Source organism: Pristis pectinata, chromosome 3, assembly GCF_009764475.1.
Source record: "Pristis pectinata isolate sPriPec2 chromosome 3, sPriPec2.1.pri, whole genome shotgun sequence".
NCBI lineage: Eukaryota > Metazoa > Chordata > Chondrichthyes > Rhinopristiformes > Pristidae > Pristis > Pristis pectinata.
In genome coordinates, this window is record NC_067407.1 from 19,194,090 (window position 1) to 19,210,360 (window position 16,271).

General features: G+C 40.9%; 1 protein-coding gene across 2 annotated transcripts in view; it reads left to right on the forward strand.

The window, feature by feature from the left end:
* tie1 (tyrosine kinase with immunoglobulin-like and EGF-like domains 1) overlaps nucleotides 1-16,271 on the forward strand; it is a 73,734-nt gene extending 57,463 nt beyond the window's left edge. For both annotated transcript variants that reach the window (XM_052011104.1, XM_052011105.1), the window contains 8 exons: nucleotides 214-324; nucleotides 1,486-1,676; nucleotides 5,191-5,304; nucleotides 6,673-6,743; nucleotides 11,463-11,503; nucleotides 12,139-12,235; nucleotides 13,187-13,286; nucleotides 15,255-16,271. In XM_052011104.1, coding sequence (XP_051867064.1) covers nucleotides 214-324; nucleotides 1,486-1,676; nucleotides 5,191-5,304; nucleotides 6,673-6,743; nucleotides 11,463-11,503; nucleotides 12,139-12,235; nucleotides 13,187-13,286; nucleotides 15,255-15,326 — 797 coding nt within the window. In that variant the 3' untranslated portion in view covers nucleotides 15,327-16,271. The remainder of the gene's footprint in view (nucleotides 1-213; nucleotides 325-1,485; nucleotides 1,677-5,190; nucleotides 5,305-6,672; nucleotides 6,744-11,462; nucleotides 11,504-12,138; nucleotides 12,236-13,186; nucleotides 13,287-15,254) is intronic.

Genomic DNA, 16,271 nt, shown 5'->3' on the forward strand with positions numbered 1-16,271 from the left:
CCTGCTTGTTGATAAAATGGCAAGACAAAAAAAAATAGACTGCAAGTCCTTTTGAATAATGATTTTGTTTTATTTTCTTTGTTACTGAATGGTGAAAGATTTATGTGAAGTACTTTACTCCATAACTATGCACAGGTTAAAGCACCTATTAGCTGTTACTGTTGGATGACATTGTAAAATGTATGTAACATTATTCTATTGTAATTTGCACAGAATTTGCTTCTGAGAACGATCACAGGGACTTTGCGGGAGAGTTGGAGGTTCTGTGTAAACTTGGACATCATCCCAATATCATTAATCTACTAGGAGCCTGTGAAAACAGAGGTAGGAATTCAAACCCACCAAAATTGCACAGGAAGGGGATCTGGCTAATCATTCCAACTCTTTGTAATTTCAAATGAAAACTGAAATAATCTGAAATAAGAACAGAAAATGCTGGAATTACACAGCTAGTCAGTCAGCATCAATGAAGAGAGAAACAGGGTTAATGTTTCAGGTCAATATTTTGATGAAGACTCGTCAACACCTGAAACATTAACTTTCTCCATCTTCCTCACAGCAGGCTCTATACTGATTAAATGCAGATAATGTACCTCACGAGATTTTCAGACTTGCACGTATCCTACAACTGTATACAGGGCCTCTTTGGGTTACAGAAGACCTCAATTATGGAAATCCGACTTGACGCAAATTCTCCCGTAAATTTTTAAAGAATTTTTCAAGATAGCAAAGATAGTTTCATGATATATATGAACAACTGGATACAGTACATATTCCATTTGTTTATTAATGGGTGGTGTTAGGGTGATGAGATGAAAGAATTATAGGAAGTGTATGTGGAGCGATTTGATATGGGTTACTATAAAAAACAGACATTTCTGACTTACGGAGAAATTGGCAGGAACAGAACCCTTACTTAACATGGGGGGCTTCCTGTACTTAATTGAAATCCTATTGGATACTATGTTAGAGCGTCTGTTTGTGGGCAGCAGGGCAATTGCCCCTCAAATTAGCCTTAAGAGGTTTTCTTTCCCTGTTCTCTGTTTGCTGTTTGTTTATTAACCTCTTTGATAACTGCTACATTGATCTGGCCCACATCTTCATTCCCTTGGTTCAATTCTATTTGTCATTACCCACCCCAGACTGGGATTATACTAGAGTTCAGACTAAATGCTCAGTTTCTTTAAAAGAAAAGGTTTATGTCATTGAAGAGGCAGTTTTGAAGTTTATAGAAGTTAATCCTTAGGTCAATGAATGAACAGGATCAGGGGTTAATTCAGATGGTGTAAAAAAAATGAAGAGTTAAGAAGAGTGTGTGCTGGAGTTAATAGTTAGGTCAAAAGTTGGGCATGGGATAAAGGGGAGGTCAAAGATTTTGCAAAATCAGGAGTAAGAATATCTTAAAGCATATAGCTATCAATCACAAGATCTCTGGAGTTATCAGATTCAGATGTAATCACTTAACTGCATCTGTTGTATGACCAGGTTACCTGTACATTGCTATTGAATATGCCCCTTATGGAAACCTATTGGACTTTTTACGAAAGAGCAGAGTTCTGGAAACAGATCCAGTGTTTGCCAGAGAACATGGAACTGCATCAACGCTGACCTCTCAGCAGCTGCTCCAGTTTGCATCTGATGTTACGAAAGGAATGCAGTATCTGAGCGAGAAGCAGGTGAGCAATGGCATTGAAGAGGAGACTGCTTGGTAGCACCCATTTTTTGCACACTGTGGGTGTCACCTGGAGACTAAAATGTTATTTGCTGCACATGTGCACACATCTGTTGTGAATCATGAATTACATCAAGCACAAGCTTGCACATGCTGCTATCATACACTGGAAACATGAAAAATAGGCAGATCACAGATCCATCTGTATTGAGTACTCATTTGACAGGAGATCTTCTGATATGAAGCTCCATGCTGCAACCAATGCTTTCTTTTAACCTGCACAGGTATTCACATGCAAATGAGGACATTCCCATCCAATCCCCATATCCTTGTTTGCCTTTTAGTCCAAAGATCTATCAATCTCATTATGACTCTACTCCAAAACCGAGCATCCAAACCTCTGGAGTAAACAATTAGGATCAGGTGCAGATCTCTCTGCCCCTCAATCCTGCTCCGCCATTTAATAAGGTCATAGTTGATCTGATTGTAACCTTGACTCCACACTCCCGTCCACCCGCGGTAACTTTTCATTCCTTTGCGTATCAAGAATCAATAGGCCTCTCTCTTAAAAATATTCAAAAACTCTAGTTCCACTGGCTTTTTGAGGAAGAGAGCTCCACAGACCAAATTCTAAAGGTTTACAAGCCTCTAAGTGAAGGAATCTCTCTCCTCATCCCAGAAGTGGATGACTGACTCTTTATTATGCTCCCTAACCTCAAACTTTCCAGGCAGAGCAAACAACTCCTCATTCAGAGTAGGGCAATATAGTCAGCGGGTGTGAGTTAATCATGCACTGTGGCTCTCATGCCTGAAAAGGGAGCAGGAGAATGGGGAAACCAGCAGAAGCATGTCCCCACTCCATTCCTCTCCAGTAATTGTTAAGGACATATGGAGACACGGTAGTGTAGCGGTTAGCGTAAAGCTATTACAGCACCAGCGACCCGGGTTCAATTCCGTCCACTGTCTGTAAGGGGTTTGTACGTTCTCCCCATGACTGCGTGGGTTTCATCTGGGTGCTCCGGTTTCCTCCCACATTCCAAAGACATATGGGTTAGGAAGTTGTGGGCATGCTATGTTGGTGCTGGAAGCGTGGTGACACTTGCGGGCTGCCCCCAGAACACTCTACGCAAAAGATGCATTTCACTGTGTGTTTGGTGTACATGTGACTAATAAAGATATCTTGCTTAAGGTGCCCCACCAAAAGAAGTCAAATTTAAATTCCCCCACATGCCCCTATAGGAGCTATACACTATTTATTTTGCATTATTTTGTATAGCATGCGTGTGCTTTCTATAAATTTACACATATCTGTATAATTATATACAGTGTTCTGGGTGAGTGTTTATGTCCATGTGCACTAGTATGATGTGTACAGGCTATTTGGGTGTGCTTGTGAGTACCTGCAGGTAACTGTGGGAACATGAAGTATGGTCTTTGCAGTTCTGAGTAGATGCAGGTTGAAAGTATGAGGAAAAGCATACACACTGTAGTTACCATATACATACATACATACAATATGGATAAAGCATTGCAGTTAGCTGAGTTAGTATATGTCCTGTGTGTTATAACAGTGGTAGACTATGGGTCTGAAAGGATTTGCTGTGTTGGGCATGTAATCACGGGTTTGTAATTTGCTGTGTGAAACGGTGTACTGCCTGCAGGTAAGAGTCTGCCATGGATTGGTAAAAGTGCACAGAGAGCTCTTTGTGCATGCATGCTGAGAGTATGTGTAACAGAGTGAGAATGCACTAGTGGCCTGAGTTGTATGCCTGGTGCACATGAATTCATCCATGTGATAGGTATACATGTGTATATACAGTGCCCATCAATTCAATAGTTGGAGTACCGACTAGATGAAGATACTCTGTGAATTATAGAAAACACTGGAAATACTCAGCACTTCAGACAGCTACCATAGATAAAGAAAGTTAACATTACATTGGATTTGTGCATCCTCCCTATGACTGCATGGCTGTCCTCCAGTGCTCCAGTTTCCTTCCATCCAAAAGATGCACTGATAGGGTTCATTGGCTACTTAAATTGCCCCGTGGTGTAGATGGATGACAGGAGAATTAGGCTGAGTTGATAGGCTTGTGAATGAAAATATGTCATAGGAAAATAAGTTGGGCAATAGGACTGATGGGATTGCTCAGAGAGCTGGCATTACAATCGGATAAAGTTAGAGCTTACAAGTCTTACACAAGTCTAGAGGCACGAAAGGTAGGAGGTGAAAAAGAAACAAATGTAAAGTGCACAGGAGACTGAGTGAAAGGCCACTGATATAAAACGGTAAGTGGTTGGTTGAATGGAAGATGAGGACAAAGGTGAACCCTACCACAAAAGGGGGAAGGGATTACAATGGGAAGGCCAATGAGACGCAGATAGTTATAGCTTTACTGAGTGACCCATTCAGCCTGTAAGTTTAACACTGAGCTTTTGATTGACTTGTCACTTTCATTCTTGTTCCATCAACCGCTCTTTCTTCACTGACCTTGGTCTCCTTCACTCAAACCTCAAAGGAAGTTTGAGGAACAGCATTCCATCACTCACTCAGAGGAACAGCATTACATCTTTCAACAATGTATTTTATAGCCTTCTGGACCCTCTGAGTTTGACAATGTTGGATCACAACTACTACTGTTCTTTCATCTCACAAGAATGCTGTTACTATTCAGCATTATTCTGCTGTTACCATTTACACCTGCTCTCAACATAACCTTATTTTTTGTTCCATTATCACCAACTTCTGTCTTCCTTAAAACCTATAATCACACTAACATTTTCCAGTTCTGGTAAAAGGTCGCTAACCCAAAATGTTACCTCTACTTCTATCTCCACAACAGCTGCCTGACTTACTAAATATTTTCAACACTTTCATTTCACATTTCAGACCTCCAGTACTTGCAGTATTTTGCCTTGATATTGGAGAGTATCCAATTTTTTTGTTGACACTCAAATTAAAATTATTCATTTATTATGGTACAGAAAGAGGCCATTCAGCCCATAAAGTCAGTGCCAGTACCCAGGGCAATCCCATCAGTCCCATTTCCTTTCTTATTTTCTTGTAGCCCTGCAAATCATTCTTTCTCACATTCCCATTAATGCCCTTTGAATCCCTTCCCACATCTACACCAAAGGATAAATTACAGCAGCCTAGAGGCATGAAAGGTAGGAGGTGCCTCACCAAACTTACCAGCACATCTTTGGAAGCCAAAGAACCCAGCAGAATCCCACGCAGTCATAGGGAGAATGTGCAAATTTAATTAATTGGACACTCCCACTAACAGGAGTTGTCGGCATTAGTACTACACTTACACATCAATGCAGAGAAACCTGTGCAAAGTGCCATACAAATAGACAAAGGTAGTAAATACAGAAGTCCTAAAGGCTTTACTACTTCCAAACCTCACTTTCTGTGCCAGATTATTTCATTCCTGAGCCTTAGTCCCACTGTGATTTGAGTTTTGAAGTCTGTATGTTGCTTCTGATTTCAAGTCTGATGCAGGTCTTTTTCTCAGTTCATTCACAGGGATCTCGCAGCCAGAAATGTACTGGTGGGAGAAAACCTTGTGGCTAAAATCGCAGACTTTGGGCTGTCCCGAGGAGAAGAGGTGTATGTGAAAAAGACCATGGTAAGATTACGTAAGATATCCTTATTTTGCCCTCACCAAAGGCTATGATTCTACTATCTTTAACTGACAAGATTCAAGGATCTGTGCACATTCTCAAGACTGACACCTTGATGATCTTCTGAAGAGTACTGCATTGAAATAAGCTGCACCGTCTAGTAGAGACGATATTTGCTTGTTCGGCTCAGTCAAGTGATAATGCTGATGGTAAAGTAAGCAAATAAAAGCAGAGAATTCCCTTGCTTTTCTGGTAAACATTGTTCCCCCATGACCTGCCCATATACTTCCCACCTCCTTCCCTTTATTCCATGGTCCACTGCCCTCTCCTACCGGATTCCTTCTTCTTCAGCACTTTACCTCTTCTACCTATCACCTCTTAGCTTCTTACATATCACCACTTCCCTTCCCCTTCCTACCTTCCCCCCTCTCACCTGGACTCACCTATCACATGGACTCACCTATCACCTGCCAGCCTGTGCTCCTCCCCCTCCAACGACCTTCTTATTCCGGCCTCAGCCCTCTTCCTTTCCAGTCCTGATGAAGGGTCTTGACCCGAAACATCGACTGTTTATTTCTCTCCATAGATGCTGCCTGATCTGCTGAGTTCCTCCAGCACTTTTTGTGTGTGGTAATACATTCCACCTATTTTTAAGTTCTTACTGTGTTCAAATTGATTGCATAATGCTAGTTCCCTAATTTCATATTCCTATATACTGAGAAAACTGATGTAAAAGTCTACTTCCTGTATATTTCTGGAATGGGCTAAAAATGTTGGTGGGAGAAGTTAATTGACAAAGAGATGAGGCCTGGGGCAGATCAGCCATGATAATATTGCATGGTGAGGCAGGCTTGAGAGACCACGTGACCTATACCCACTCCTATCTTCTTGTGTTCTTGCGGACAGTGTGGGGTGGTGACTACAACTAATACATCAATACTAATTGCATGTCAATATTCATCTGATAAAATTAAGTTTTATAGAATTTAATGTTTTTGTTTCAAGACACTATTTGTTGATGCCTGTATTTTTATGTTTGTTTATATTTTACTGAACTTTTCTTAAAGCAATAAAATTATAAAACATAACAGCATATCATTAATGAAATAAATAGGGTTTTAAAATTTAAATTGATTTTTTTCCATTATTGTGTTAAAGCTTACAGTGATAAAACTAAATCTATTTTAAACCCAGGCAAGAGACATATTTTCCTAAAATTGAACTTACAAAACGGGGGAGCAATTTGTATTCTGGTGCAAATTATGCAAGGTTTTTTAGGTAATATTTTTCTAATCATATTTTTGCACTGGACTTGTACTTTCTCCAATGAACCTTATTCAGGACTTTACTTTTTCCCTCTGCTAATTGTTTAGGGGCGACTCCCAGTACGCTGGATGGCAATCGAGTCCTTGAACTACAGTGTCTATACAACAAAAAGCGATGTGTGAGTAGTCAATTATTAGATCATGGATTTCTGCTCATTTTAATACATCACTCATTATTGTGTCCATGGACATTTTTCATTGGAGCTTAGGAGAATGAGGGGCGATCTTGTAGAGGTGTATAAAACCATAAGGGGCATAGATGGGGTCAATGCGCACAGTCTTTAGGGAAACAAAAGCTTAAGGGCATAAGTTTAAGGTGAGAGGGGGGAGATTTAATATTAACCTGAGGGGCAACTTTTTCACCCAGATGATGGTCAGGATATGGAATGAGCTGCCAGAGGAAGTAGTTGAGGCAGGTACATTAACAACACTTAAAAGGTACTTGGACAGGTACATGGATAGTAAAGGTTTAGATGGATATGGGCCAAACGCAGGTTAGCTTAGATGGGAATCTTGGTCAGCATGTATCAGTTGGGCCAAATGGCCTGTTTTCGTGCTGTACAACTCTATGACTATATAACTAATGACATCAGATTTGGGGTAAAATCTAAGGGAAAACAGGAATTAATCATAGCAGGCCAGGCAGCATCCGTGGAGAAAAGTAGGCGGTCAAAGTTTCGGGTCAGGATCCTTCTTCAGGACTGAAGATAGGAAAAGGGGAAGCCCAATATATAGGAGGGAAAAGCAGAGCAGTGATAGATGGACAAAAGAGGGGAGGGGGGGTGGGCACAAGGTGTGATAGGTAGATGCAGGTAAGAGATAAGTGATAGGCAGATGGGGGGGAGGAAGGGAGAGCAGATCCACCAGGGGATGGGTCAAAGGTAAGGAGAGAATAAAAAGGGGTTAGAGAAAAGAGAGAGAGAGGCTAGGAAAGGGAAGAAGAGGCATGGTTGGGGGGGTTGTGGGTGAGTGGAAGGGGTATGGGGATTACTTAAAGTGGGAGAATTCAATGTTCATGGCATTAGTCTGCAAGGTTCCAAGATAGAAAATGAGGTGCTGTTCCTCCAGTTTGCGCTTGGAATTCTCCTGGTCGTGGCTGAGTTCCTTCAGCATCATCGTGTTTTTCTTCTAGATTCCAGCATCTGAAGTCCTTTGTTTCTCAGGAATTAATCATATTCCAATAGAATTATGGGAGTGTGTCACATGCTCTCATCTGGAAGAAAACTTGTGGGGGAAGTTAACAGTTCTCATTTTATACACCACATGATTTTCTTTTAGATTAACCCACATAGGAAGGAAGGTTGGGTGGAGTGTGTAACAGACAACTTACCAGTTGCCTTGAGTTTTACACTGAAATGAAAGGATTCATGCATGATGTTGATTGTGAAGGAGAGGTCTCTCAAATACTACTAAAGGGAAGGCTCCCCCAATCAGTCCCTACTGATATCAAATCTGTGAAAGTAAATCTGTGATTTTAATTTTTTAGTAATATTTTCTTGATTATTATATGTTAATTCATAAAGTTACAGATTATTTTGTACTTGTGCAAGTAATTCCTTAATTATTTCAACAATAAGATGATTGAAACCAATCCTTGACTTAAGACCATTCTTCCTCAGTGTCTCTTCGCTACCACGTCAGCCAGCGAGTTACATTGCACCAACCAATGAATTGCATTGTGTTAGCCAGAGTTGGAGGCAAGGAAGGTTTTACAGTAGGACTCAGGACAAACAGCACACTACATCACACAGTCCACAGAGACTCCATGAGCTACATCAAATAGAGCAAATGACCAAAGCTTCTCCCAATAAATGAAAGGTGTTTTCTCCAGGAAAGTGGAGTGTACAGAGGAGAGATGTCTAATGCAGATAACATACTTGACATTAATTTCACCTACCTGCAGCAATGATATCTCCAGGTGTGATGACAGGAGGAGTTCCTCTCCATTCCAGCCAAGAGTGGTCCCACTATGTGTAGCCATCCTCAATTGTTACTCTTTGTGAAAGTGCTTCAGTCCTCCACACCTATTCAAGTTAACATGTATTTTGGAAAAGGAGAATGGAGCACAGTTGTGTCATCATCATTAGGTATCAGGGAGGCAAACTCTATCCATTGTCTGCTAGATAGCAGCTTTGTTCTGGTGATGTCCATCACTCTTGTCACAAACAGCTTCCTGTACTTCTTGAGTTTGATTTATAACACTTCTCACAGAAATGTTTACAGGCAACCATTAACACGGTTATCATTACAAGATTGCTTGAGAGTTGGAAATGAGGAAGGCCACTCTGACCTTCTTAATTTGTTCATTTCGGATAACCACCGCTCCCCCAATTCCAGTATCTAATTATTTCTTGAATGATCCCAGGATTTTCAATAACATTCTGCTGTCGCAAAACAACACATTTCACAACATATGTCAGTGATAATAAACCTGATTCTGATTCATCTTTTTGAGTTCATTCCATTGGTTGTTCATTCTTTATGCAAAGAACTTCCTGATTCCTGTTTTCCCTGTTGCCAATTTTACCCTAATACTTCCATCCTTTCAATTCTGTGTACATCCATGCAGATATATACTACTTCTTTTCCTGCAGATTGGTATTGTTTTTGTAATGTACAGATGGCAACTACATACAGTACAAGTGGAAGCTGGTTACACCTCTATATAAATTTAATATTACCCTCCTGGCTTTGTGTTTAATTCCTGAAGGAACTAACACCCAATATTTTGCGCTCTTTATTGTCTTATTTCCTTTTCTAAACTTGAAGGATGTACAGAACATTAATTTGCATACTCTATCCTTTGAGTTTTGAGATAGTTCTTGTGTACGTGGCCTTAATCGTTCCTAGATATTACTTCTCCCTGGGTGTAGCTTAATCTTAGCTGGAATACAGCCTCTAAGTCCCTTTCTGCCACCTTTGGTCAATCTTCTAACCTATCTTCAGTCGTAGTTTCTGGCTCATGGATCCTCAACTCACAGATTACAGCATAGTTAGATCACTACTTCACTGGAAAAAACATTAAATACTGTAAATTATTTCTTTGTGTAGGTTAACAGCAAAAAGAATCAAAGGGGAGTTGAGGGCACGTGTGAGAAGGAATAAGCTGCAGGGGTGCAGGGAAACAAGGAGAGGGGAAATGAGATTGTTCCCTGAGGGCTGGCATGGGCATGCTGGGCTCAATGGCCTCCTGTGGCCATAGTATTATAAGTTAAGTTATAGTGAGCAATATTGTGAGCAATTTTGGATCCCCTATCAAAGGAAGGATGTGCTGACCCTGGAGAAGGTCCAGAGAAGGTTCACAAGAAGGATCCCAGGAATGAAAGGCTTAACACATGAGGAGCATTTGATGTCTCTGGGCCTGTGCTCAATAGAGTTCAGAAGGATGAGGGGGGTTCTCATTGAAACCTACTAGTTACTGAAAGACCTGGATAGCGTAGATGTGGAGAGGATGTTTCCATTAGTAGGAGAGTCTAGGATCCGAGGGCACAGACTCAGAATAAAGGGACATCCCTCTAGAACAGAGATGAGGATGGATTTCTTCAGCCAGAGGGTGGTAAATCTGTGGAATTCGTTGCCACAGAGGGCTTTGGAAGCCAAGTCATTGGTGTATTTAAGGCTGAGATTGATAGATTCTTGATCGGTAAAGGGGTTAAAGGTTACAGGGAGAAGGTGGGAGAATGGGGTTAAAATAAATTAACCATGATTGAATGGCAGAGCAGACTTGATGACCCCAGTGTCCTAACTCTGATCCTATATCTTATGGTCAAAGTATGAGAAGTATGACAACATTCACGAAGATGCAGAAAGCATCCTGGTTCAAGATTTTCTCTGGTTGCCACTTGTTCCTGGACCTATTTTTCATTAATGTATGGAGTGTGCAATTCCCCTCATCCAGGGCATCATTTATCTTTAGTTTCACATTTCAGCAGAATATATATAGAGAGAGAAGGATTGACATGCTTCAGTGATTAAATGCTGACAACGCAGTGTACTTCTCAGTCCTGTGGAGCAGCTTCTGTATTTTCAGGGAAATGTGTGTCGGCTCACCGATGCTCTCAGTTGGAACCGTGCAATTAAAATTAACTTTTCTCAGGAAACATCTTGTGTTCATTCAACCACAGTGGTGTGAGGTTCAGATACTCAAAAAATATATACTGTTGCTTCCTATTCTGATTTTTTTTTCATTGGAGGGAACATTGTTATCATGTGAGATAAGTTGTGCAGAGATGAAAAGTGACAGTATTTCAGAAACAGTTTGGAGATCCGCAGCCCGTTAACTGCTCAAGCAAAGGCATGAAAGCAGGAGACTTAGCAAAAAATAGAGGGACATGTTATCCATGCATTAGTCTGAAAGCAAGTGGAGGTGTCCCAACTCAGGTGTGATGGCTGCAGGAGTGGAATCATTGCTGCAGTGGTAGCCCTGTTCTTCAAATGTCCAAGCATATTTCACACAACACAACTATTAAACAGCTACAAGGTATACCATTCTTGTCACATCTTTAGCTTCAGAACTATCAGGCTTGACCCCTACATGGTCCATGCACAGTTACTACTTGAACTGTCAGGTTAATACTCCCATTGTCGATGTTCAGTTACGGCTCAAAACCATAATGTTTCACACTCAACACCGTCGACAGCCAGTGATAGATTAGCACAGCCTGTTATGAGTGCCTAGTTAGAACATGGACCACTGGGATTCGTACCCTGCCCTGTCAGGGCCCAATTACTGCTTGGGGCTCTAGGATTCTTGTTAATTATGATCACGTGTGTTCAAGTTATATTTTCTGTCGATCAATTTGCACATGACTTACATGTGGATTTTATCTATTCCTTAGCTGGTCATTTGGAGTGTTGTTGTGGGAAATTGTCAGCCTTGGTAAGTATTAGCAACACTGACTTTCTGTAGTTTGTAGGAGAATTGGTTTCTGTTCATTTGTGTGTATTCCTTCAAAATCTCATCTTTTCCCATGCCTCAATCTGTAATCCCTTCACAATATCATTCTGTTGATTTTTAAATGATTGGTGCAATAGTTTAGAAACACCTAGAAGTTGTTGCCAAACTCTTATTTAAACTTGTTAAATTTCCCTACACATGGAAATTGAACTCATATTCTCTGAATTATTGGTCGAGTAATGCAAGTCTAGAAAAATCTGATCTGGTCTGGTCTCAGAAACCAAGAAAACCTGAGCTCAGTTAGTTGGTGGGTGGGAGACTTCTGGAATTATTGATGTGGTAGGTCAATTTGGAGAGGGAATAGTTCAGGTCACCTTCCCAAGAATCACTTATGAAGCAAAGCATGCTGCAATATCAAAAATGTCCCATGGTCAAAATGGCTTTGGAAATAAGTTGAAACATAACAATTACACTAGAAAAGTTTTCTCGCTTCCTCCTTCAAACTTGGTGGTAGCCTGTATAATAGACAATGATCTTCCACTTAAATTTCTTAACGTTACCAAGGTCTGCCCTGTTTCAATTTTTATCTTGTGTTACTGGACATCTGATTATTGCAGGGGGAACGCCATACTGTGGAATGACATGCGCTGAACTCTATGAGAAATTACCTCAGGGCTTCCGAATGGAGAAACCCCTCAACTGTGACGATGAAGTGTGAGTAATTACCTACAGATCCTCTCACGTGGTAGGCTGGCCTGGAGAGGGAATGGGTGGCATAATCATCGCACTGGCACAGGAATCACAACCAGAGTTGTTCCCATCAGATCTTTTGCCATTTTAATGTCACCTCTTCACTTAACATTTGTTTTTCACGTCAATGAGCATTTCATCTATGTGCAGAAAAATGTGCAATGTCTCTCATTCTGAGCAATCTCATGGTTTTCTGTGAGAGCTTCCAGATCTACCTTTATGACTGTGCATTTGTATTTGTACACATATATTTATATGCAGGGAGAGAGCCAGGGAGAGGACAAATACTACTCAGCCATTCAATCTTAATTATGTGGAATTCATGTCCAGCATCTCCATAACAGTGTGTACTGTTTCCAGTTGAATGTCCTCATTTTTGGGGGAAATCACATTTTTGACAGAACATTTTATGTGAGAACTAATTCTCCTTTACTTTAACAAAACAAAAACTCTGAATTAGGCTGCTTTCTCCTTTCTTCACCTCCTCTTAATAGGAAATTCCTTATCAGATCAAAGCACAGTGTTTCCAACTTCACACGTTTTACAAAGAGCTGAAAATTTACTACAGGCGACTCCCATGTTACGGGGGGATTGCGTTCCTAGAAAATGTTTCACATCGCAGTTTTCTGTAACATGAAGCTGTATCATCTGCGCATGCATCAAGAAACGCGAGTTGTAAAAAATAAATATTATGTTTACTTATCTACTTTTTTTCACATAAATTTTTTGAAGGTGAATTTTATCCCACATCTCAAGTTTTTGGGTATTGATTTGTGATTTCTATAAGGGTAAATGTCTGTTACCCAAACAGCGCAGGGCAGGGGTCACCTGTAAGCAGGAAAATCAGAAGCATGTTTATGTAATTCAAGAGTCATTTGCTGAAGTTTTCACTTCTCTTTATCTAAATCCCTTTAGGTATGAATTCATGAGACAGTGCTGGAGAGATCGGCCCTATGAACGACCAACCTTTGCTCAGATATCAGTACAGTTGAACCGAATGCTCGAAGCAAGAAAGGTAATTCACCTGATGTGAAACCTGATGGAAAGTAGTTGGGATTATTAACCATGTGTCAGTTGAGGTCACTCCTATAGAGAGCCCAAGAACAGTTGGTGTTGATACAATAAACCTTGCCCTGAGTCTGAAGGGCACCTGTTGTGGATTATAAACCAGCTGATGTGTATCCAGAGTGTATGTTGTGTCCAGATGCCGAAAAGAGTCTTGTGTGGAAATGGCAAAGAAACCTAAATCTAATTAAACATTTCTTCATGACCATTTGGATTTTCCCTAAATATGACCTGACAGCTTTATTTAAATATAGTTCCTTCACTCCAGGTATTTTTCAGGGTTTTTTTGTATTTAGAGATTTTTGGTGAATTTTTAGAGATTTTTATAAACGCGGCAAGTACAGAGATCAGAACCCATGTGCTTTCCCTCACTGCAAGACCAAATGAATTGAAAAGGCCAGGCACGGTGGCCCTGAAATGTCTTGTGTATTGTATCCTGTGTATTGAATCCTGTGTGTGTTGCAGGATCGCATCCAGTGACCTTGTCCAGAGGCTATTGGGACTATGGTAGAATACCTTGTCAGCACAGGACCAGAGGAAGGAGTGTTTCTTTCCTATCACCCATCCCACATTTCAGGAAATGGAAGTCCTATGAACTGAACTGAGCTGTGAATAAAGGGGCTGTTAAGAGCTGGAGGAGGGGATGTGTGGGGGGAGGTTCCCTCTGATCCACTTTTCTTTTGAAGGCCGCGAATGAATCCTCCTCCATCGTCCTGTCAGGCAGTGCATTCTAAATGCTAGAACCCTCACTAGGTGAAAAAGCTAATATTTACTGTTTTGTCAGTTCCTTTAAATTTGCTATGCTAATTTAATCAAGACAATGAGATGCTTTATTTGGCTAATGGTACTTTCTACAAAAGAACTGGTAGAACTGTTACATCTTTTGACTGAAGAATCCACCGTTCCAGTCCTTACTCCATCATTAAAGACCCTCACCATCTGGAACATGCCCTCTTCCCATTACTACCATTAGGGAGGAGGTACAGGAGCCTGAAGACCCACACTCAATATTTCAGGAACAGTTTCTTCCCCCCCGCCATCAGATTTCTGAATGGTCCATGAACTCTGCCACATTATTCCTCTTTTGCACTATTTTATTTATTTATTTTTTGGTAACATAGTAATTTTTATGTCTTGCACTGTACTGCTGCCGCAAAACAACAAATTTCACGACATATGTCAGTGATAATAAACCTGTGGTTCTACGCTGTGACTTTTTACTTCATATCTTCAATAGGATTGGGAGTGGGCATGGAGAAAGTGAACAGTATGATGGAGAAGAGTCAGTTTTGGAATCTGCATTTGATTCCTACCCAATTGGGTGAGATACCTTCTAATCAATAAGAGCCCAATGCAAAATAAAATTGACAGTTCTGACCCTACCCCCAGGGATGGTGAGTTTCTACTGAAACAGCTTATGCTTTGCTCACATTTAATTCCAAACCAGCTATTTTACTCACAAAGACCAAACACTTGTGCAATAGATGGTTTGCAAAAAAGAGCTTGCTCTGTACTGGGTACATAAAATAAAGATGTGTTTTTAAAGCTTTCTGAATGACAAGGTGAGTTGACTGAGAAAGAAGCTGAGTGCCAGGAGGTTGAACTGTACTGACCAAGAAGTCCTTGATATAGGCTGACTAAACTCATCTTAACTGGGGAGGTGGCAAGAACACACACTTCAGTTACCTTAAGGCTAGATAGGAATCAGCAGAGCATCTGTGGCTATCGGGTGAAGACAAGTTCACTGGTGGCCTGTGATGCTTCTTACTACCAAATAACTCGCTATCATCTACTGTTACTTGGGCTCCAGAACAATCCCCAGCAGTTAAGCAGTGCTTTAAAATGGAAAGGGAAGTTAATTGGTGAGGGGAGAAAATATGCCTCTAATGATCATTTCAACCTGTTAATTTCTCCCCAGGCTTATGTGAACACAGCTTTGTTTGAAAACTTCACATACGCTGGAATCGATGCCACAGCAGAAGAAGTGTGACGCTGGGCTTGTACAAACATACACAGTACCCAAGTTTATGTAGTTCCTGCTCATGACACTTCAATACTGTAGCCAAGGGATCAGGTTCCAGTGACTGCGCTACCTGTCCTAAGATGCTGACTGCTTGCACTATGAGCCAACAGCCCAGAATAACCTATGAAACAAGTTGATTCCCACAACATTGTAAAGTGTGTTTAGGACCTGTGCATAATCCTGTGGCCGAGTGGAATACTGTGTCTAACTCTGGTGATGGAATGTGGACCTTCCTATCGTCTCAAGTAGTATGACCATTGCCCAGCTTCACTTGGAAATCAGCTGTGGAAATAGTACGTTCACATCCCATGACAATGGGACAATTCTCAAGACCCAAACTCCTTGTAACTTGGCAATAAGGTCTGAGTTAATTGAAACGGTGGCAATGGAATCTGTCAGATGGAATGTGTACTACTGGAGCAAGGCTTTCATCACACTTGCTTTGTGTACAGACATGTGTATGCACTCAAAATATACACTGAGTATTTCTCACTGCATAAACCCTGTACGAGCACATTGCCTATGCATGTTGCACACGTGTGCATTGTGTATTTGTGTGCGTACATAAGAAGCAATTTCAGTCAACAGCTGCCATAGTGGATGATTCTGGATCAGACTTGGGTACGTGTTTGAAAGCAGATGGTTTGATTCAAAAGCAAACTTGACAGCAGACATTTGACTGCAAACAGCTGAAACTTAAGCAGTGACACAAAGTCAGTGATTACAGGTCCACATGGTTCCATTCACCACTGAATGTCCCAAGAATTCCAGGAAGCATGTTCCATGGTTCATTCAAGCCTAAACCATCAACATTTTCTGTATCCTGGTGTCTCCAAGTTATGCTGGGCTTTGAATCTGGCATAAATACTACTTAGAAGTGACATAACTCTTTGCAAAGTTCAGACACTGCTT